General features: G+C 39.7%; 1 protein-coding gene and 1 pseudogene across 5 annotated transcripts in view; both read left to right on the top strand.

The window, feature by feature from the left end:
* The window catches only part of Large1 (LARGE xylosyl- and glucuronyltransferase 1), a 533,170-nt gene that overhangs the window by 406,156 nt on the left and 103,287 nt on the right, over positions 1 to 23,727 (top strand). For all 5 annotated transcript variants that reach the window (XM_038312791.2, XM_038312792.2, XM_038312793.2 and 2 more), the window contains one exon: positions 1,473 to 1,577. In XM_038312791.2, the coding sequence (XP_038168719.1) occupies positions 1,473 to 1,577 (105 nt within the window). The remainder of the gene's footprint in view (positions 1 to 1,472; positions 1,578 to 23,727) is intronic.
* On the top strand, positions 19,631 to 23,045 carry LOC119802186 (annotated as a pseudogene).

A 23,727-nucleotide genomic window follows, 5' to 3' on the forward strand; every position in this document is an offset into this window, starting at 1 on the left:
TAAGCCTCAGTTTTTCATTCTGTGAAATGTGGATCACTAATGCTTTGAAAAGAAGAGGATGTGGATGTCAGACAAATGCAGAGTTACATACTAGCTCCATCAGTAATTGTTTGTAATTGTATTAATCACAGGTTGTATGAAAGTCTCATTCCCCAGTCAATAAAATGGCAGGGGTAATTCTAAGATATCTTTCTCTGTTATCTTATATTAGAATGTCTAAATGAAACTAGGTAGGTTTAATAACATGCCTGAAAGGCTCAGAGATTCAGTGCTACCTACATTCCAGACACACATCCCTTAGTGATGGACGACACACACTAGACACAGGCAAATATGATTAATGATACCCTAGGAACACAGCCCTAAATGATAGACTACAAGCCAAACCCATCCGAAATGCTATGGTTCACCAGAGACAAGGCTGACTATGGTGGCAGAAAAATACTTATCCATCCAGATGACATTATTTCATTGACGTGATGTTGACATGGTGCTTAGTAACATAGATGATGTGGGATTCTCCTCTACATGCTATGAATATGTTTTACTGTTATTGGTTAATAAAGAAGCTGCTTTTGGCCAGTGGCTTAACAGAATATAATTAGGCTGGAAAGGATATATAGAGAGAGTAGGCAGAGTCAGGGAGAAGCCATATAGCCACCACAGGAGAAAGATGCTAGAAACCAGACAGAACCTTACCAGTAGGCCACAACCAGATGGCGATACAAAGATTAATAGAAATGGGTTAGTTTAAGATATAAGAGCTAGCAAATAAGAAATGTGAGCTAATAGGCCAAGCAATGTTGTAATAATACAGTTTCTGTGTGATTATTTTGGGTCTGGGCAGCCAGGAAATGAACAAGCAGCCTCTGACAACACATAGATGGATGCATTTTGGAAGTAGTAACAACAGAAGTACTGTGACAAGCTGGCCACAGGGTGGCTCTTCACTATGGACTCTCCTTTCATCAAACAAGGACAATTACTTATTTTTTAATTTAAAAAAGCATGCAGAAAGCCAATAAATTAATATATAAAAGAAAACATCATATTGGAATGCTTGAAGATTAGTATGACAGGTCATAAAGATATAAGTCATGTCCCATGATTTAGGGAATGAAACACATCTATGGATCATTGATAGATGGACAGATGTTTGGGTAGATGGAAGGATGGTAGGAGACTATGGCATTATCAAAAACAGATGACCTTGGATAAGATAATTAACCATTTTGGAAGCTGTCTCTTCTCTGTAAAATGGAGATAATAAAAGCACCTGCCTAATTGTAAGGATGAAATATGTTTATGCAAGTTAAACACTTGGGTCAGGACCTAGCACTTAATGAAAGCCCCCAGTGAATGTGAGCTGCTATTATAAGGATCTGCATAATTATTCCTTGTGTTTGGTACTCTCCAGCCCTAGATGCCTGAGCTGCTGCTTCTAACACATCTGTATTCTCTGTGTTTTACAGGCCAACAAGTCCTGGGCTTGGTAGAGAACCAGAGTGACTGGTATCTTGGAAATCTCTGGAAAAATCACCGTCCATGGCCAGCCCTTGGAAGGGGCTACAACACAGGTAAATCATAAGGGCAATATAAATGGGGGACAACAGAGAGTGATGTTTAGACTCATTGTCCTTTCCTAAAAGAGAGGGGATGTATAGCAATGTGGAGGAGGACATCCAGTTTCCTGTTTCATCAGAGCATAGGACATGCACAGGTTGCACTTTCAGTCTATGTCATGCTGCAAGCAATAAGCAGTTGAGTTGTGGAAGTATGGTGCAGTCTTTCCAGAAAGCCTCTCTGCTGGCTTTAATGCTGATCTCCCATTGAATTCTTTATCAGTTTGACCTGTAATTCTTTAACTATTGATATAAATTAGAGATCAGTCTCTAGCAATAAATTCAATATTTAGTTCCTTAATTGAACAGATATTGTCTTGTAAATTGTATATGCAGCTTAAATATTCAGGGTTCTGCACTTGCAGTACATATCAGTATTTATCTTACTGCAGTCTTCCATGTATAGGCTGAGAAAGCAGCAGGAGCTCATATTTTCTCTGATTATTCTCATCTCTAAAAAGTGCATATATAGCCTAGCGAGTATCAGAAGAAAAGGCAGACATTTGAAAATTGTTAGTTCTGGGTACAGCATTCCTCAAATATCATGTCTAAAGTCACATGTTTTTTTCTACTTTGTTACTACCACCAATCTTGGAATTTCTCTTTGTTTCTTTCTCTGTTATTAATAGTTACTTGTGCAGCCATTCTTTATTCAAGTTATATCTGAAATCTAAATTCCATAGATGCAGTCCATGGTTTCAGGGAATGGATAAGTATATTGCTACATAGTAGAGGAATCTGAGGACTCTCTGAGAAGGTCAGGAATGGGAAACTGAAGATAGGATGACCAGAATAGTATGAATGGAAGCACTTCTGAATTTCAATAATGGCAAGACAGTACTTCTTCCTACCTGGTAGGTGTTAGTCTGACATTGAAGTAGGTGCTAACTTCGATTAGCATCATAGGATCCTGATGCTATATTTGTCTGTACTAGAGAAAATTGATGCTTAGAGATTTCAAGAGTGCAACCCTAATTAAGGAAGCCTGCAAGGTTAGCTACTGACCTTGCTAGCTCAAACTTGAAACATTTTATGTTCAAATACTTTTTGTTTGTGTTTGGTTTTAAATTTTGTGACAGAGCCCAGGCCAGCATAGAATTTACTAAGTATCCCAGATTGTCCTTAATGTCCTGACATTGCATACATATGTGATACAAATTCTCTTAAGTAAAGTATACTGGGCTCTGTCCTTAAGGAGTCTAGTGGGTCTGTGAAGGGGTCAATATTGCACTGTAAGAAGCCTTTGTGATGTTTCTGAAGCAGAATATCCAAAGCCCTTCTATAATGAAATAGGATATATTGTCTTTCTTCCAGCAAGAACAATGAGACACCTCACTTTATGTATGTATGTGCACATACATGCTCCCAGATTCATATGTGTAGAGGCCAAAAAGCAATCTCCTGGGTCTTCCACCTTGTTTTTTGATACAGGGTTTCTTATCAGGACCTAGGACTCAATGATTAGGTTTGACTGCCTGGTCTGAAAGCCCTAAGAATCTGCCTGTCTGCCTCCACAGAGTTGAGAATACAAGTATATACAGGCATGTGCACACGCATGAGCACAAACGCGCACGTGCGTGCGCACGCGCGCATGCGCGCGCGCACACACACACACACACACACACACACAAACACCCACACACATGGCCTTTTTACATGGATACAGAGTGTTTAACTCAGATCCTCAAAGTTGCATGGCAAGCACTTTGTTGATTGAGCCGTGTCCCCCAGATCCATGTTTTCTGTTTTCTTAATGCATTTGATATTGGACTGTGTATGATTTCACAGAAAGCCAATGAGAAGGTATCATGTATCTAGATGAAGCAAAAACAGCCATCTTTTCATTAATGTCTAGGCTTTCAAAGAGACATAAATACCTCTATTTTTGAATGAAAAAGGGAGGTTTCAGGTGATGCCTGTCGTGCAGACTTCCTGTTCCTTAAGACCTATGCTAATAAAAATTCTCATGTAGAGATAAACTACAGCACATTGAGGATGCAGTATCAAGTCATGGTTATCTTCATTAAACTAAAGCACTTACCACCAATCTAGGTTTGCAAGGAGAAGAAAAGTCTAGAACCATGGAAAATTGCTATGGCAAGGATGGCAAGTTCCTCCTACCCATATATATATATATATATATATATATATATATATATATATATATATATATTTCTTCATAGCATGATAATAGACAAGTGCCATAACCAATTTGTATTCAATTTGTATTAGTATGTTGAGACAGTGAGTTTTCCCCTGAAAGGTCATGAAAGGGTATGGCAGGTAGGGAAAAGTCCCCTGATATGTGACAGGTCTCTTTCAATAAGCAAATGACACAAAGTGATCATTATAAAAGGATTTATTCATTATCAAGATGGCATGGCTTTCCCAATGAGGACCTTTTTTATGACCAGTGAGTGTACCACACATCAGCAGATGAGTTATCCAACTCTTAGGGAATTTGAAAACTCTACTGGAGGGAAATAATCACTCTAAATCCCAGCCATCTCCAGTCTCTCATGAGACTCCTCTAGTAAAGTATCCTGTGGATGCTATTGGTAAGCTCCAACACATTTGGGTTGGAACCACAGCTTGACCACTGAGTCTTAACTATAGGCTTGATCACTCAACTTGATCAGCTTAGTTAGTTTTCTGCCTTGTCAGGTCAGTACCCTCATCTTGTGAAGACCACTTGCTTTGGAAGAAACTTATTAAGAACCCAGCCTGATGACAATCATGGAGTAGGTACTCAGTTCATTCTACTCTCTGTCCTGTTGTGTATTTCATCAGTTATTAAATCAGGAAATGGTTGGTACATAACTAATAAGCTGTTTATCACAGTCTCTTAAGCACCAAAGTCAGGGAAAATTAATTAGTCATTCTATTTTTATACAAGTATGCACCTTTTCCCACTTTCTGGTAAAGCTTAGCATTTAGTGTTATAAATAAAAGGAAATAACAGCTATTGTAGTAACTATACCAATCTCCCAACTTTATTTGGCTATTAAAATCTCTAAAAACAGAGCATGACATGTTTGAGCTGCAAGATCTGCCTCTTAGGCCTGACTTCTATTTTTAAACTCTGAATTTTACAAAGCATACTCAACATTGTGAGCTCATAGTCTTTAGACCCAGAAGCTTGATAATCTTTGGTCAGAACCTGGGCAACTTTGTGAGCATGTCACTGTAAGTACCTGTAAGCCAGACATCTTGGGGGCTTGCTTTGGCTCCATTTCTCTGTCAGAACTAGTCTAACTAACTGTCAAGGTAGTACTTGTAATGGTAAAAATAAAATGCTGCAGGATCCCAAGTGGCTACAGCGGGCAGCAGATCATGAAACCATGCCACAGTTCCCCAAGCCGGTGCAGGCAGTGGGCAGGGGTCCTGAGAGCAGCCAGGCCTAGTCAGGGATGGCATACAAGACCATGCTGCAGGTCTCTGAAGGTCCTGGGCAGGGAGCCATGTGGCAGGTGAGAAACAGAGACTTGGATAGGCACGCCATGCAAGGTGAGGTTGGATATTTATTTAGTGGGTTATGGAGGGGAAAGGGAGAAAGGGAGAAGAGCAGAGAGGTAGAGAGAGGGGGAGAAGGAGGGAGGGAAGGAGGAAGTGAGGAAGGGAGGGAGGGAAGGAGTGACAGAAGGGGGAAAGGGTAGAAGTAGGAAGAGAATGGAACAAGGCAGAAGCTGCCTTTTGGGGAGAGCTGAAGATCAGCTTTGCCTTGGTGGACTGGGGAGGGAGTGGACATGGCTTGTCTCTTAAAAAGACAGGACAGATCATTACAGTACTATTTAGCTATACTTCTCAAATGCCCCTGCTTCCCACCAGACCCATTCCCATGCAGCTCAGCTTGTATTTTCTCAATGTTGGTTGATTCCTAGGGTTATCTTCTTATGGAAACCTTCCCCTTGAAAAATCAAGCTAGGCTTCCATTTTATCTGTTTGTTTCTTTCCAATCGACTTTCACAAAACACAGAGGTCCTTAAGAGATTTGGGGAAATATTCCTTCCACCTCCTCTTTCTTCATCTTGAAGATGTTTGAGGCAGAGTCTCAACACCATAGCCTGACTGGCCCAGAACTCCCTGTGTAGCCCAGGATGACCTCAAACTTGGCAGCAATGCTCTTGCCTCAGCTTTGCTGTCCCAAGTGCTATAGTTACTGGTATCGGCACCACACTCTTAGTGGCAATTGTTATGACTAGTTCTCCTGCTCATGTATCATGGAGCAGGAACAACTGTAGATGAGATGACTAGGCAGTCCCAGAACAGAACTCTTGCCAGTAAGTGTTCAGGTTGATTTAAGGGCACCTTCAATATCCTTGGCACAGAAAAAGAACATTCTCAACTACTCTGTCCATGCATCACCTCCTGGGTGCAAGAAGATGCCATTCACTCAGCATTCAGCTAAGGGGGAAAATAAAACTGGTTTGACTGGCTCATTAAAATTCATCTCACTTCTGTTCATATGGTGATGAATGGCTGACTATATTAAAAAGCAAATGACAGCAAAGGAGGGGGGATGAAAACACTTGGATGAGAGTTTGGGAAAGGCAAGGCAGACTAAGAGGACATTAAGTAGCATATTCAAGTTCAACAGAGATTTATTTGTACAACATCGCAAAAGATCCAAGGAGAAGTTTCGTTGTCCCTAGATGAAGGACATGTTAGCTAGAGAATGTCTGTTTGAGATTTGCAGGCAAATGGATGGATCTAGAAAACATCATATTGAGTGAAGTGGCTTTTAGACATAAAACAAAGAAAACCAGCCTACAACTCACTGGGCGGGACAGAAACCTCTGTCAATACTGAGTCTCAGTGCAACCCAGCCTCAGCCGTAATTCTTATCTCCTGAACTATTTTTCCTTATGCATGATCCCATATTCTGGAAAATTTTGGCCTCGGAGTCTGATGTTTTCCTCGTTTTGCTAAGTAGATCACAAGGCTTCTATAATCAGAGACCTTTTTCTTTCCCCAGCCACCCGGACCTGAACAATCACACAAAAACTACATCGATTACAACACTGGCCAGTGGTTCAATCATATGAGCTAGCTCTTATGTCATAAATTAATCCATTTCTATTAGCCTGTGTATTACCATGAGGTAGTGGCTTGCCAGTAAGATTCTGGCATCTTTCTTCTTTGACAGCTACATGGTGTCTGCCTTGCTCTGCCTTCTTTCTCCTTGCATTCAGTTTACTTTTCCTGCTTACCTATATTCTGTCCTGCCATAGGCCTGACAGCTTCTTTATTAACCAATTGTAATAAAACATAATCATAGTATACAGAGAGGAATCCCACATCATGCTGTCACCTGCTGAACAGAAAGTTGAAGCAAGAAGAAACAAAATGCAAAAGAAAGATTCCTCCAACTGGGCTGGATAGCGGCATGATAGCATTTGTGGGCCTACAGCACACAGGTACTATCCTATCCTCCAGGCTTCTTCTGCCTTTATCCTTGTACAGCGTGACAGAAAGCAACCAGACCACTTCTTTATACCCTGTTCACCACTGTGAGTTAGGAATACTAATGTTGCCCTGGTGCATTCATACTGTTGTAGTAATACCATGAACACTAAGGATGTATTTCACTTCATTCCGAGGCCAGGATTCAGGCAGATTTAACACTTAGCCAGGGGCTGTTCTCTGATTCTTGCCTTGGCATCTTCTACCTGTATCCTTCCTGTTTTTTTTAAAGGGGAGGGGGAATGAAGGAATTCTTCTATATCTTGTTTACACCCTGACCACCTCCCAAAGACCTCAGTGACCACTTTGGTGATTAGAGTTTCAATTTTCGAATTTGGAGATAAACACATTCAGACTGTAATCAATACCTTCCTGATAGAAAAACAATATTCCTCCTGAAAATGCTGAGGAACAAAAGTGAGAGGATAAAGTTGCCATGGAGCTGTATGACATAAGCAGCAGCCTGTTTTCTGAGAGACATGAGTCCTCAAATCCTTGACTAGCAACAGGGTACCCATATACTTGCAATTGCATAGCAGCAGCATTCCCAAGCTACATTTTATTACAGCCAACTGGCACACTTTGTTTTGTGCTGGTGGGTTATTAACCACAAGCAATATGTTGTACAGCAGATTCCTAGAATGTATTCATCATGCGTAGAAGAAATTTTACTCATTGAGAATCATCCATACTTGACTCCAACACACATACACACACACACAAAATAAAGCAAACAAAAACCTAATAAAGTATACTAGCAATCTTCCCATCTTTGATCACATTGTATTGGTAGCTCAGAATCTATGGGGATGGGAATAGTCACACCATGGGAATCAATTAACACCACAAGTCATACTTTGTCCCTTTCTGGAATCCTGTTGGTAAACACTGAACTGTGAAATTCTTCTGGCCCTCACATGCCTAGCAAAGCTGCCTACAGTTTTTTGATCATTCATGACTTTTGATTTTTCCATCTGCTCCATCAGTATCTGTGTCTTCTTCTAATATGCTCTGTTTATTTAAAAATAAAATAGTATATATCTTTCTACATTTATTTAGTACATGAAGAGTTATCTTTCTTTCTGATACTGCATTGTTTTTCCATTTGATGACCATAATTTATTTTTCCCCTAGCTGGTGTTAATTGAGAAGTGGTATAAAATTTTATCAAATGTAATGAAAAATTTAATTTTATACCACTTCTCAATTAAATGGATATATTATATGTAAATATAATTTTTGTTTGTTGTCTTTGTTGGACATATGGTCTCTATATTGCAGAAGGAGTATTTTTTTGCAGAGAAACTATTAATAGAAAGCCAGCTTCAACTTCTTTAGCTCAGAGAGATGTTCTCTGACAATAAAGTCTAAGCCTCTGAAGTTAAGGGTCATGAATCAAAGGCCAGGGAAAACAGAGCCTATGCTAGCCATGAGTAACTGTATCTGGCTCAGCATTTCAGTTGACCTAGAGGAGCAGAAACAAGAGCGTGGCCTTCCTGAAAACATTGCTGCCTTACCCTACTGACCCAAGCAAAGTCAGGAAAGCTCCTTGATGCCAGTGTTACCAAGAACAAGAGCTGTGACTGAGCACCCAGACACAGGGCAGTGGGCAGTAAGAAGAAACGGTGTGATCCAGAAGCTTCCTTCCATGGAGAATATCTGTCAGCACTCATTTGATGCCTGTTTTTTGCAGATCAGAGAGATAAATTTATGATGGGATGAGGCATCTGATTTCTTTGGGGCCTTCCAAGTTCATGGCACTAATCTCAGACTTGATGTGTGTTTTCATGTGCATTTGCTCATTCAATCCCCATTTTACAGAGGAATTCATGAAGGCTCCATGAAGTTAATTGGTTTCACAGGTTAGGAGAGCCGGTAAATGACATGGCCCAGGGCTTAAGCTTTCCTTATAAGCTCTTAGGCTGTCAGTTCATACCAATAGTTAGTAGAGCGATTATGTAGCTCTGGGAATTTGTCCAACCCCATTCCTTAGTAAACTGGGTTAGATAACTATGGATTCTTTCTGTTGTTGTTGTTGTTGTTGTTGTTGTTGTTGTTGTTGTTTGAGACAGGGTTTCTCTGTGTAGTAACTCTTGGCTATCCTGGAACTTACCCCCCCCCATAGGCTTAGGGGTTTGAATATTTGGTCCCCTGTTAGTGGCGCTGTTTGAGCAGGTTTAGGAAGTGTGGCCTTGCTGTAGGAAGTATGTCACTAAGGGACCACCAGCTTTGGGCTGGTGGAGGAGGTTTAGAGGAGGGCTGTGGGGGAGAACTATGGATGGAATGTAAAATGAAATTAAAAAAAAAATAATATTAAAAAAACTTGAAGCATCCCCAGTTCTTTCTCTCTTCTTTGGGATTGTGGTTCAAGATTTGAGCTCAGCATATAGTTACTGCCCCCATGCCTGCAGCTTCCTGCCATGTTTCCCTACCTGGACAGACTCTTAACTCCTCTGGAACCCTAAGCCAAATAAACCCCTTCATCTATAAGTTTCCTTGGTCCGTTGCGTTTTAACACAGTGGTAGAAAGTAACTAACACAGCCCTCTTTTGCTGCTTGAATTTGTGAATATTCATTCATCAGAGAGGTATTGATAATTAGCAGTACACAGTATCCTCACCTTGCAGTGCTCAGGGGACACTTAAGTGAAAAGAAAAACCAGGCCACAGATTGCCAAGACTGTCAAGAAGAATATGGAATTACAAGCAGTTATAATTTCTAAATGGGACAACCCTATAGGTTATATAGGAAGGAACCAGCAGAAGGCATTTCTGTCTATGCTGTTGTACCCAGGCCATTTTTCTGTGCTTCGTATGGCTCACAGAGCCCAACTTAAAATGCCTGTGACTTCATAAAGTGAGGAAGATCAGCCTCTTGTTCTATCAGTCACACTCTGAGCTATTCCCTGTCATCCACAATTATACTTTAATAGTAGTCCTTGTCACCCTGATCCCTCCCTCCACCTCTGCATCTCACCACAGTGGGTCAGATGTATTTGAATCAAAATGGGTTGGCAGACACTGAGTTGGTTTTTGGGGTCCTGAGAGATTGCTTCCAGTAAAGGAAATCTCATCAAAGACTGAGAGTAATGTTCCAGAGGAATATTCCATCTTTTATCCCGCATGACTGTTCTACCAAGGAAAGCTGTGCTTATTGATCCTATGTTTATTAAACCCTTTCTGGTTGAGATAAACTCTACTATTTTCTGGTCCTGGTGCAAAAGAAATAGGAAACAGAACCCATCTTTATGAATCCCAGAATTAAGCTGGAATGGTCAGGAAAGCACACCGTAAAAACATGTACCACTATGCTCCAAGTCAATTTCCGATTTCCTGTCTCTGCCTGCCTGCAACAGGGGTTGGCCAAAATTGCACAATTTTGTGTCCTAAAACCTAGATAGACTTTGCATTTTTTCAATGCTATGTGTGGGGATAAAATAATCCTCTTTGTGACGCATGGACATTGTATGAAACTCAAATGTCAGTGTCCATTAATAAAACTTCTGCCACATCATTGATTTCATGTTTGCTGTGGCTTCTTTGGGGGTCATGGTGGCAGAATTTGATAACTACTAGTTTCTGTCTTGTAGTTTCCAAAGCTAAAAGTATCTACTTTCTAGCCCTTTAACAACAAGAGTGTCCAACAGCAGCAGTTTATAGCATAGCAGAAGCAGTGGGTCTAGCAGAACTGAGTTGGTGTCCTGTCTGTGCCACTTATCTTTCTTCATCTGATAAATGGGAATAATAACCCAATGTTATGAGGTCTACCTAAGCTGTTGTAAATGTAACATAAAACTGGATGTACATCCAGTATTGATGCTCAGTAAATATCAGACACCCCCTTCCCATTAATTATGCACAGTTTTCTATGGTGAAAACAAAATAATAAATTAGCAAGGAACTAATGGTACTTTTGATTGGTGAGATACACACATAAGATAAAGGGGAAGGGAACAAGAATGATATACTCAATTTGGCCTGAAGGTATCTGCTATCAGGGACTTCTTCCTCTCATTTAACCCTTCATTACCTATTGTGTACAGTAGGTCCTGGCAGATGGGTGAAAATGAGAGGGGGCATTTTCATCCTGAAGTCCATTAATAGTTGGTACCGCATCAAATCTTGTTTTGTAGACACGGTAAATCAAACTGAAGCACCAAAGACTGTTCTTCTATGCATTTTCATGTAGGATTTCTAGGCCTCTGTGATCTGATATTGCAGATCATGAGGAATCAAGTGGCAATCTAGTGTCAACACCCAGAGTTTTAAGGGCTGCCCGATCTTTCTGCAACACAAAACAGGAAAATGCATAAGACCCAAGTACTCCTGCAATCATTCGTGATGGACACTAACATTTCAAAACCCAGATGTTCTTCAAGTATAGTTTGAGAGTGAGTAGGAAATGTTGGCAGACTCTTGAAATGGGGTGAATGAGAGAAAAATTCCAAAGAACAAATATAGTCTATGGACAAGAGCCAGTGGTACAAGAGCTGAATGGTACAAGTCTGTGGGGAAAAGGACACAAGGATGGTTGAAACAAAGATGGGCAGGGAAGCCTATACATAGGCAGAGTCTAGCCATGGATACTGATATGTCTGGACAATTGCATAATTGAAAGAATATGGGCATGAGGATGACATGCTTCATGTCAAATGTGAGAGGCAACCAGAGACCAGATAAGAATGTGTTCTCTGGACCCCTTCTACCTCATCCTATGATCACTTGGATAAAGTTTCTGGTTCTTTGCTATGATTTGGAAGCTTATTTCTATCTTCCACATTCTCTGTATTTATTTTATAGTATTTGGTTGATAATACAATGACAGGCCATTCCGATTGTAGCTAATAACTTGTCCAGAAATTTCTTTATACTGGCTGTTCATTAAGTAGAGTGGATTACCTTAGTCATAGATGGGTTAACAGAAACCTGTTAACCTGTCTTCACATAAGGAAAATATGAAGGTTCATCTCCATTATCAACTTGATGGAAGATGGAATCACTTAGAAGATACACCTCTGGGTATATTTGTGAGGATGTTTCGAGAAGGGTTTGACTAAGGTAGGCAACACATCTCAAAGGATTTGGGATCCAGAGTGAATAGAATGGAAAAAGCAAGCTGAACAACATTCATCTCTTTGTTTCCTAAATTTAAACATATCTTGACCGACCAATGAAAATTCCTCTGCTATGCCTTCCCTGCCATGATGCACTATACCCTCTTAAACCATGAACTACAATAAACCCTTCCTCCCATAAACTTTTTGTGAAGTACAAAGAAAAGTGCCTAATAAAACAGGGAAAAGAGTGCATGTGCATCATGTTGGTTGATTCTATATCTTAGCCTATGCTAGTATATTTTCATGTTTTTTTTCTCTTTAGTCCCCACTGTAAGGAGTGTCACAAGGTTTATTCAAAATTCCTACTGCTTTGCCTGTTGGTAAAGCAGTGCCACAGCTGGGCCATGGAGCTTTTTATGGCTTTTAACTCTGGTACTGTTGTAAGACATCTGTTCAAGTTTTTATTCTTCACTTGTGAGGGAGCCAAGCTGGGAAGAAAAAGGAATGGTGTGTTATTATTACTACCTAAAGCAATTAACCAGAATAACAGACCTCTCTGGGAAAGTGACCTAATGAGCAACCTGGGACCAGCCATGCCTAGAACCTAGGGGCAAGAACAAAGTGTCTTGATGTTGGTATTAGGCTGGCCTAGACTGGAAGTGGCAACCAGAGGAGTCAGTTGAGATAAGATGGAAGAGTTTTACAGGGCTTCTTGGACTGTGATAGAATGATTACAAACACTTGCGTTTTATTGTACAACAACAGTGACAACCATACCTGACTGAGAATCTGAATCATCTTTGTTACTTTATATCTTACTAAGAACATTGAGCAGTTATTTCCTTTAGTTAGTCTTTATACACTGGCAACTTTGCAGGACGCTTCTCTTACATTTCTTTTTATCTTTGGAGCCTACATGGAACTAGCTCTTGTAGACCAGGCTGGCCTTGAACACACAGAGATACACCTGCCTCTATCTCCCGAGTGCTGCAACTAAAGGCATGTGCAACCACTGCCTGGTTTCTCTTGCGTTTCAATGAAGTGTTTATTAACATGCATTTCTGTACTTGGCATGTTATGCATTCTGAGAAGCAATTCCTTATCACACACATTTCTTCTCTCTCCAAATGTTCCTGTCATTGTAGAGACACGCATGTCTGATACTGTGCTTTAATTAATCAGTGTATCTTAGAGAAATAAGTTGCTTTCTTTTCATTGCCCTATCCCAGCCTCTTGTGGCTCCTTCTGACACAAAGACCAATGGTTCTGATGGAACTGGGGAGCAGAGGAGTCAGTTTACATGAGACAGAGCTTCTCTGGCTTGCTCCTGGTTTCTTCCTTTCTTGGGAATTAATAGCAATAGATGGAGTTAGATTCTTTGTTTAATTAATGTTGTCTTTGGTTTGTGGTCAGTATCAGCAGAAGTAGAATATCCCTAGTAACAAACTTTTCTTCAATGATTAATGCTATATTGCCCCACACTGCACAGATGAGAACAGAGACAAAGAGAGTTAAGCCACTTCCCCAAAGCCACCCAGACAGGAGGTTACAAAGATCTGATTCTCACCTAAATCTCTCTCAGTGCCCGTGTTTTTTCTAGAACACTCTGCTTGAACCAGAGTTTTGAGAAAAATTCCAAATAATAAAAAAATCTCCAGCTGGCGACAGATGGGGAAGGTGACTGAGCCGCACATTGGAGCACTGGACTGAGCTCCCAAGGTCCTGATGAGGAGCAGAAGGAGTGAGAACATGAGGGAGAAAGTCAGGAACGTGAGGGGTGCGTTCACTCATGGAGACGGTGGGACAGAACTAAAGGGAGATCACCAACTCCAGTTGGAATGGGACTGACGGATCATGCAACCAAACCCGTCTCTCTGAATGTGGCCAACAGTGGGGGCTGACTGAGAAGCAAAGGACATTGGCGCTGGGCTCTGATTCTTCTGCATGGACGGGCTCTGTGGGAGCCTTCTCAGCTTGGTCGATCACCTTCCTGGACCTGGGGGGTGTTGGGAGGACCTTGGACTTAGCATAGAGTGGGGAACCCTGATGGCTCTTTGGCCTTGAGAGGGAGGGAGGGGAGGTATGGGTGGAGGGGAGGGGAGGAAAGGGGGAGAAGGAGGGGCGGGAAGGGGGAGGAGGAGCAGAGGGAGGGGGAGGAGGAGGGAAGGAGATGGAAATTTTTTTTGTGCATTTTTTTTTAATTTTTTTTTATATTTAAAAATTTCCATTAATTGGCATTTTACCGTCTAGTCTCTTGAGTTCCTTATATATTTTAGAGATCAGACCTTTGTCAGTTGCAGGGTTGGTGAAAATCTTTTCCCAGTCAGTAGGCTGCCTTTGTGTCTTAGTGACAATGTCCTTTGCTTTACAGAAGCTGCTCAACTTCAGGAGGTCCCATTTATTCAATGTTGCCCTTAATGTCTGTGCAGCTGGGGTTATGCGTAGGAAACGGTTCCCTGTGCCCATTTGTTGTAGAGTACTTCCCACTTTCTCCTCTATCAAGCTCAATGTGTTCAAATTAATATTGAGGTCTTTAATCCATTTGGACTTGAGTTTTGTGCATGGTGATAGATATGGATCTACTTTCATTCTTCTACAGGTTGACATCCAGTTATGCCAGCACCATTTGTTGAAGATGCCCTCTTTCTTCCATTGTGTACTTTTGGCTCCTTTATCAAAAATCAGGTGTTCATAGGTTTGTGGTTTAAGATCCGGGTCTTCTATATGATTCCATTGGTCAACTTCTCTGTTTTTATGCCAATACCAAGCTGTTTTCAATACTGTAGCTTTGTAATAGAGTTTGAAGTCAGGGATGGTAATGCCTCCAGAAGAACCTTTATTGTATAAGATTTTTTTGGCTATCCTGGGTTTCTTGTTTTTCCATATAAAGTTGATTATTGTCCTCTCAATCTCTGTGAAGAATTTTAATGGGACCTTGATTGGGATTGCATTGAATCTATAGATTGCTTTTGGTAGAATTGCCATTTTTACTGTGTTGATCCTCCCAATCCACGAGCAGGGGAGATCCTTCCATTTTCTGGTATCCTCTTTAATTTCTTTCTTCAAAGACTTAAAGTTCTTGTCAAATAAATCCTTCACTTCCTTGGTTAGAGATACTCCCAGATATCTTATGCTATTTGTGGCTATTGTGAAAGGTGATACTTCTTTGTTTTCCCTCTCTGCTTCCTTATCCTTTGTGTATAGGAGGGCGACTGATTTTTTGGAGTTGATCTTGTAACCTGCCACGTTACTGAAGGAGTTTATCAGCTGTAAGAGTTCTTTGGTGGAGTTTTTGGGGTCGCTTATGTATACTATCATATCATCTGCAAATAATGAAAGTTTAACTTCTTCCTTTCCAAATTGAATCCCCTTGATTCCCTTATGTTGTCTTATTGCTATTGCTAGAACTTCAAGCACTATATTGAAGAGATAAGGAGAGAGTGGACAGCCTTGTCGTGTTCCTGAATTTAGTGGGATAGCCTTGAGTTTCTCTCCGTTTAGTTTGATGTTAGCTGTCGGCTTGCTGTAAATAGCTTTTATTATATTTAGGAATGACCCTTGTATCCCTAATCTTTCCAAGACCTTTATCATAAAAGGGTGCTGAATTTTGTCAAATGCTTTTTCAGCATCTAATGAGATGACCATATGATTTTTTTCCTTCAGTTTATTTATATGATGGATTACATTGATAGATTTTCATATGTTGAACCAGCCCTGCATCTCTGGGATGAAGCCTACTTGATCGTAATGGATAATTTTTCTAATGTGTTTTTGGATTCGGTTTGCCAGTATTTTATTGAGAATTTTTGCGTCAATGTTCATGAGTGAGATTGGCCTGTAATTCTCTTTCTTGGTTGAGTCTTTGTGTGGTTTAGGTATCAGGGTAACTGTAGCTTCATAGAAGGAATTTGGCAGTGACTCTTGTGTTTCTATATTATGAAATACCTTAAGGAGTATAGGTATTAGGTCTTCTTGGAAGTTCTGGTAGAATTCCGCATTGAAACCATCTGGTCCTGGGCTCTTTTTGGTAGGGAGGTTTCTGATAACAGTTTCTAATTCTTCGCGACTAACAGGACTATTTAGAGCATTTATCTGGTCCTGGTTTAACTTTGGTATATGGTATTTATCTAAAAAACTGTCCATTTCTTTTACATTTTCCAATTTTGTGGCATACAGGCTTTTGTATTAAGATCTAATGATTCTCTGAATTTCCTCTGTGTCTGTGGTTATGTCCCCCTTTTCATTTCTGATCTTATTGATTTGCGTGTTCTCCCTCTGCCGTTTGATTATTTTGGCTAAGGGTTTGTCAATCTTGTTGATTTTCTCCAAGAACCAGATTCTTGTTTCATTGATTCTTTGGATTGTTTTCTGTGTTTCTATTTTGTTGATTTCTGCCCTCAGTTTGATTATTTCCAGTCTTCTACTTCTCCTAGGTGAGTCTGCTTCTTTTTTTTCCAGAGCTTTCAGGTGTGCTGTTAGGTCACCAATGAGCGCTTTCTCCGTTTTCTTTAAGTGGGCACTTAGTGCTATGAACTTTCCTCTTAGCACTGCTTTCATTGTGTCCCATAGGTTTGAGTATGTTGTGTCTTTGTTTTCATTAAATTCAAGAAAGACTTTAATTTCTTTCTTTATTTCTTCCTTGACCCAGGTGTGGGTCAGTAGTTGACTGTTCAGTTTCCATGAGTTTGTGGGTTTTCTGGGGGTAGCATTGTTGTTGAATTCTAATTTTTATCCATGGTGATCCGATAAGACACAGGTGGTTACTAATATTTTTTTGTAACTGTGGAAGTTTGCTTTGTTACCAAGTATATGGTCAATTTTCGAAAAGGTTCCATGAGCCGCAGAGAAGAAGGTATATTCTTTCCTATTTGGGTGGAATGTTCTATAGATGTCTGTTAAGTCCATTTGGTTCATTACCTCCATTAAGTCTTTCAATTCTCTGTTAGGTTTCTGTCTGATTGACCTGTCCATTGGTGAGAGAGGAGTGTTGAAGTCTCCAACTATTAGTGTGTGTGGTTTGATGGCTGCCTTGAGTTCTAGAAGTGTTTCTTTTACATAAGTGGGAGCTTTTATATTAGGGGCATAGATATTCAGGATTGAGACTTCATTCTGATGGATTTTTCCTGTTATGTCTGTTGTTATGTTCCCCTTTTAATTTCTGATTTGTTAATTTGGATGTTTTCTCTCTGCCTTTTGATTAGTTTGGATAAGGGTTTATCTATATTGTTGATTTTCTCAGAGAACCAACTCTTTGTTTCATTGATTCTTTGTATTGTTTTGTTGTTGTTGTTGTTGTTGTTGTTTCTATTTTGTTGATTTCAGCCCTCAATTTGATTATTTCCTGTCTTCAACTACTCCTGGGTGAGTCTGCTTCTTTTTGCTCTAGAGCTTTTAGGTGTACTATTAAGTCATGAATGTGAGCTTTCTCTGTTTTCTTTATGTGGGCACTTAGTGCTATGAACTTTCCTCTTAGCACTGTTTTCATAGGTTTGGATATGTTGTGCCATCATTTTTGTTAAATTCAGGGAAGTCTTTAATTTCTTTCTTTATTTCTTCCTTGACCCAGGGGTGGTTCAGTAGTTCATTGTTCAGTTTCCATGAGTTTGTAGGCTTTCTGAGAATAGTATTGTTATTAAATTTTAACTTTAATCCATAGTGGTCTGATAACATGCAGGGGGTTACACCAATTTTTTTGTATTTGTAGAGGTTTGCTTTGTTGCTGAGACTGTGATCAATTTTAGAGAAGGTTCTATGAGGTTGCTGAGAAGAAGGTATATTTTTTGTGTCTGGGTGGAATGTTTTATTGATGTCTGTTAAGTCCATTTGATTCATGACATGTATTATTTCTCTTATTTCTTTATTAAATTTATGTCTGGTTGACCTGCCCATTGGTGACAGTGAAGTGTTGAAGTCTCCTGTTATCAGTGCGATTTAAGTTTAAGTAATGTTTCTTTTACATATGTGGGTGCTCTTGTATTAGGGGCTTGGATGTTCAGGATTGAGACTTCATCCTGATGAATTGTTCCTGTTATGAGAATAAAGTTTCCTCCCTCTCTTCTGAATGATTTAGTTTGAAATCAATTTTGTTATATATTAGGATAGCTATACCCACTTGTTTCTTAGATCCTTTTGATTAGAAAACCTGTTCCTAACCCTTTACTCTGAAGTAGTGTCTGTTGAGGTTGAGGTGTATTTCTTGTATACAGCAGAAGGCTGGATTCTGTTTTCATATCCATTCTCTTAGCCTGTGCCTTCTTATAGGTGAATTGAGTCCATTGATATTAAATGATATTAATGACCAGTGATTGTTTACTCCAGTTATTTTTCAGTAGTAGTGTTTGTTTGTTTCCTTCTTTAGATTATGCTGGTGAGGGGGGTATAATCAGATGCCTGTGTTTTTGTGTGTGCAGTTAGCTTCCTTGGGTTGGGGTTTTTCTTCTAGTACTTTCTGTAAGGCTGATTTTATGGATATGTTTTGTTTAAATCTGTTTTTGTCATGTAATATCCTGTTTTCTTTATCAATGGTGAATGAAAGCTTTGCTGGATATAGTAGTCTTGGCTTGCATCTGTTGTCTCTTAATGTCTGCAGCACATCTATCCAGAACCTTCTGGCTTTTATGATTTCAATTTTGAAGTTGAGTGTAATTCTGATAGGTTTAATATGTTACTTGACCTTTTCCCTTTGTAGCTCTTAATATTCTTTCTTTATTCTGTATGTTTTGTGTTTTGATTATTATATGTTGAGGAAATTTTTTCCCCTCAGGCAGCAGCAATTTATTGAAGCATTTTTGGGAAAATGATTGATGTAATTTTAAGGAATAGTTATAGAAAATATGCGTAGAATGCAAAGACAATTTTCTGCTAATGTCGAAATCTCTAATACATGTCTGTCAAAAGTAAAAACAAAATTTTAGGTTATATAAATACAGTCCCTTCTAATTAACCTATATAGAGGTGTTGAATACTGATGATTTGCTGAGCCTGAACACAAACCCACCCATGCACACTGAGTGTATGTATTATGAAATATAATTGCACTATACATAACAATTTCAGAAGTATCTTGTCAGTTAACGTAATGTTTAGACTTAATATAGAATAGATTTAAACTTTATCATGCATTTTTGTTCTAACAACATAGATTTCCCACACACACACACACTGTATGGTTATGTATATACAATAGAAATGTGAACATTCTAAATAAAATTTTTCATTTGGGAAAAATGAAACACATTAAATTTCTAGAAACATTGCTAAACTAAGTGTCCATTTAGCAGTCAAGGATGGGAGACAGCTCTGCTGGTAGAGCAGTGTAACAGTTATCAGGACCAGTTTTTGCATCCCCAGAACCCTTAAAAGTATGTTCCAGGTGTGGCAGCCTGCCTGTGATCCCAGCACATAGAAGGCAGAGATAGCCAGTACAAGATAACAAGCTAGACTTTATAAAATAGTGTGTTCAGATTCAAGTGAGAGAGCCTGTTTGAATATGCAAGATGAAGACTTATCAAAAAAGACCTTAGATGTGATCCTTGGTTCGCGATGTGCACTGCACACGTGTAAGCATGCATCTGCACACATGCATATATGGATGCAAGAAGAATTTTAGAAGTATAGGAGATAAAACACTTAGAAGTACTCACAACAGAGAAAATTCTGCATGTACAAACACACAAATAAATTCAAACATCAATGTAAAAGTTAAGTTTGTGAGATCATGAGATAAATTTTGATGTACTGCATGGATTGAGGGATTCCATATAGTAATGGGATGTGATTTCAGTTGTTATTTTGAGATGCTATATATTTGGTGTTAATAGTGGGCTGAGAAAGCTCTAGGCAACCATTCCTAGAGACCAAGGAATGGAATGATCACATCCCATGCTGTTAAAAGAACTGAGCGTCATTCTCTCTCTCTCTCTCTCTCTCTCTCTCTCTCTCTCTCTCTCTCTCTCTCTCTCTGCTCTCTGTCTCTGTCTCTCTCTCTGTGTCTGTCTCTATCTCTCTCCTTGTTTGTTTCTCTTTTTTTTCTTTCTTACCCTCACTGGCTTCTTCCCTTCCCTTCTTCCTTTTTCTTCTACTTGTTTTATATCAAATAATTTTATCTTACAATTTTTCCTATAGAAAAGTATGGAAAGTAGCTTTGTACCTGTGGTAGTTTGAATGTGATTGGCTCCCAAATCTCATAGGGAATGGTACTGTTAGGAGGTATGGTCTTATTGGAGAAAATGTGTCACTGTGATGGGGGGAGGCAGACTTTGAGGTTTCCTATGCTCAGGATACCACTTACTGTCTCAGACCACTTCCTGTTGCCTGCAAGATGTAGGACTCTCAGCTACTACTCCAATGCTACATCTGCCTGCATGAGGCCATATTCCCTGTCAAGATGATAATGGACTAAATCTCTGAAACTCTAGGTTAGCCACCCAAATTTAGTGTTTTCTCCATAAGAATTTCTGTGGTTATTGTGTATCTTCACAGAAAGAAAACCTCTAAGAGGGAACTTTTTTGACCCAGTCTATTTGGTGTTCTGTAAGCTTCTTGTGCCTTCTTCATAGGGATATCCTTCTTTAAGTTGGGAAAGTTTTCTTCTATGACTTTGTTGAATATATTTTCTGTGCCTTTGAGCTGGGATTATTCTCCCTCTTCTACACCAATTATTCTTAGGTTTGGTCTTTTCATGGTGTCCCAGATTTCCTGGATGTTTTGTGTTAAGAATTTGTTGGATTTAATATTTTCTTTGACCAATGAGTCTATTTCGTCTATAGTATTTTCAACTCCTGAGATTCTTTCTTCTATGTCTTGTATTCTGTTGGTTAACTTGTCTCTGTAGTTCCTGCTCATTTACCCAGATTTTCAATACCCAGAATTCCCTCAGGTTGTGCTTTTTTTATTACATCTATTTCAGTCTTCAAGTCTTGAATTGTTTCCTTCACCTGTTTGATTGTTTTTTTTTTCCCCCCTTTGGGTTTCTTGCGTTTCATTGGGGGATTTAATAATTTCTTTGAATTTTTTGTTTGTTTTTTCCTCCATTTCTTTAAGGGAAATTTTTTATTTCCTCTTTAAAAGTCTCCATCACTTCCATAAAGTTACATTTAAAGTCCTTTTCTTCTACTTCTTATAGGTTAGGATGATCAAGTCTTTCAGTTGTGTGACTGCTCGGTTCTGGTGTTACCATGTTGCTTTTTAGGTTGTTCGAGAAATTCTTGCATTGGCAATTACCCATCTCTTCCTTCAAATAAGGTCGTCATTGTCTTTGCATCTTGGTCTAATCCTTGCAGTGGCTGTCTGAGTGTTTGGGAGTGTTTCTTTTTCTGCTCTGTACTGTCAATGTCTGTCTCAGAAAGCCTCTCAGAAAGCTTCAGAAAGCCTGATCTCTTGGTCTTCTCTCCTGGTTTGCTCTTGTGGTGCTCTCTTTTAATCTCCTCAGTGTTGTAGCAAACTCTTGGTCCCCTCAGTATTATTGCAAGCTCCCAGCTTTTAGGTGGGGCGTGGCTAGTAGCTTGGGTGGTCCAGTGGATGGGTTTGGGTCTTGGAGGAGCCTAACTGCAGGAAACTTCTGCTGGCTGACTTGAAAAGCCAAGGGAGTTGGGGGAAGTGCCCATGGTTTTGTCCCACTCTGGAGGTCCTAGAGAGTGGGGTGTCTCACCATATGGCTGTTCACTCACCTCTTAAGTCTCCTCAGTATTGGAGAAAGCTGTGTTTCAGTGTTCCACCAAGGTTGCAGGAGCAACTGTAGAACTTCTTAAAGCTATACTCAGTGGTTTCTAAATATATTTTAATCTTTCATAAAATGTTGCTTGCGCAAAATAAAAAAGTAAAAGTAGTGTGCAGATCTTGATGAAAGTACTTTGCCAGCCTCCAAATGTTTTATATTTGTAGCTCTGTCATAGTCTTTCTTTATTTTAGATTTGTTTATTTTATATGTATGAGTGTTTTGGCATGTGTGTATGTGTACCACATGTGTGCCTGGTGCCCACAGACGTCAGAAGAAGGAATTGGATCCCTTAGAACTTGGATTGCATATGGTTGTGAGCTATCATGTGGGCGCTAGGAATTGAAATTATGGAGTCAAGATCACAAAACACCCTTTAATACTGTACCCCCAGTAACATTAAAGACTTCCTAATAGGCCTTTCCTCATCTACCTCATTTACTGTCTACTATTAGTGCCAAGATCAAGCCTATTATTGACTCTGGTCCTTTGAGGGACATTCAGACCCAGCCCTTCCTTAGTCCTCTCTATCTGAGTACTCTTTATCTCTGAATACCTGATACCTGATGTGTATAAGCCACCCAGTGAGCTTTTATTCAATGAATAATTAAGTAAGCAGAGACAATTAGCTTTTTGTAAAGTTTGAGCGTCATCATTATACCTTATCCCACCCATACTTAAAAAGGAAACCAGCTCCTTCACTCTCTGCACAGTACTAAGGGTGCTTCTCTGCCCTAAGGCACCTTTCCCCAGGTGCTCTTCCTTGTCAGCCAGGAATGAGGACACAGTGGCTCTCCCACCTAACTACTGTTGATCCCTATGCCACTGTGCCCAAGACCTGCAGGCCTCCTACCACCAGTTCATGGATAAAGTATGGTTGTTGATGCCAGAGAAATTGTGGCCACTATACAACCACATGGCAGGCCCCTAAACAGTTTATTTTTTCTGGGCTCCAATAATGAAATTGGGATTGGTATGTGCAGGTTACCTGACAATGGCCAGAAACTCAGAGAAACTCAGTCCCCTGTGTTGATAGTTATAGGGCTTATTTAGTCAAGTTGCTCACTTTAATTATACTAAAAATTGGGGGGGGTTGCTGTTAATTTCTTTGTAGGGGTCAGCAGGAGCCTCTCAGTTGTTTTGTATTTGGAGATATAGTCAAGAACTCAAAGGAATCAAGAGTTCCTGATCAACTAATCCAGATGTGGATAGAAACATAGGAACCTAGTTTATTTAATTATTGATAAGGTTATTCTAACTGTTCTGATAACATTTGAAAATAATGGAAAAGAAATTTGTCATTAATAGCTAGCACTTGGCTCCACAGAAAAATAAAGCAAACTTTTAATTAAAAAAATGAAACTAGCAAATGTAAGTGGAGGTTGTTAGATAAGATTCTGTCTCCCACACTTTCAAGCATTCTTTCTCACAAATGTTGACTCTCTCTGTCTCTGGCTCTCTGCTGCCCCCCCCCTTTCAGGAAGGAAAAAACTCAAAGAAACAAAAAGTGGTCTGCAGAATTCTTTAGTTTTTATAATCAAAGGTGATACCCAGGTAAAATCAACACAGATATTAAATTAAATAATTTTTAATAAACTCACCTTCATTATTGGGTCAAGCTTGTAATGAAACAAGTGCTTCAAAGCAGAGGGAGGAAAGCCATGACTGGGAGGGTCACATTCATAAATGTTTCAAGTAAGAGAGCCCATGTGCCCTCAGAGCTTCCCATGCAGCATCTGCTTGGTGTCCACCAGAACTTTCATTGGTCTGATCAGCAAAGCCACAAGACCACCAGAGGACTAAGGAACAAGTCATCTTCAAATGGTGAGGGGGAGCTGAGGAAGTGTAGAAAGAAGCCAGGCAGGACTAAG

Source organism: Arvicola amphibius, chromosome 15 (genome assembly GCF_903992535.2).
Source record: "Arvicola amphibius chromosome 15, mArvAmp1.2, whole genome shotgun sequence".
In the NCBI taxonomy this organism is placed as follows: domain Eukaryota; kingdom Metazoa; phylum Chordata; class Mammalia; order Rodentia; family Cricetidae; genus Arvicola; species Arvicola amphibius.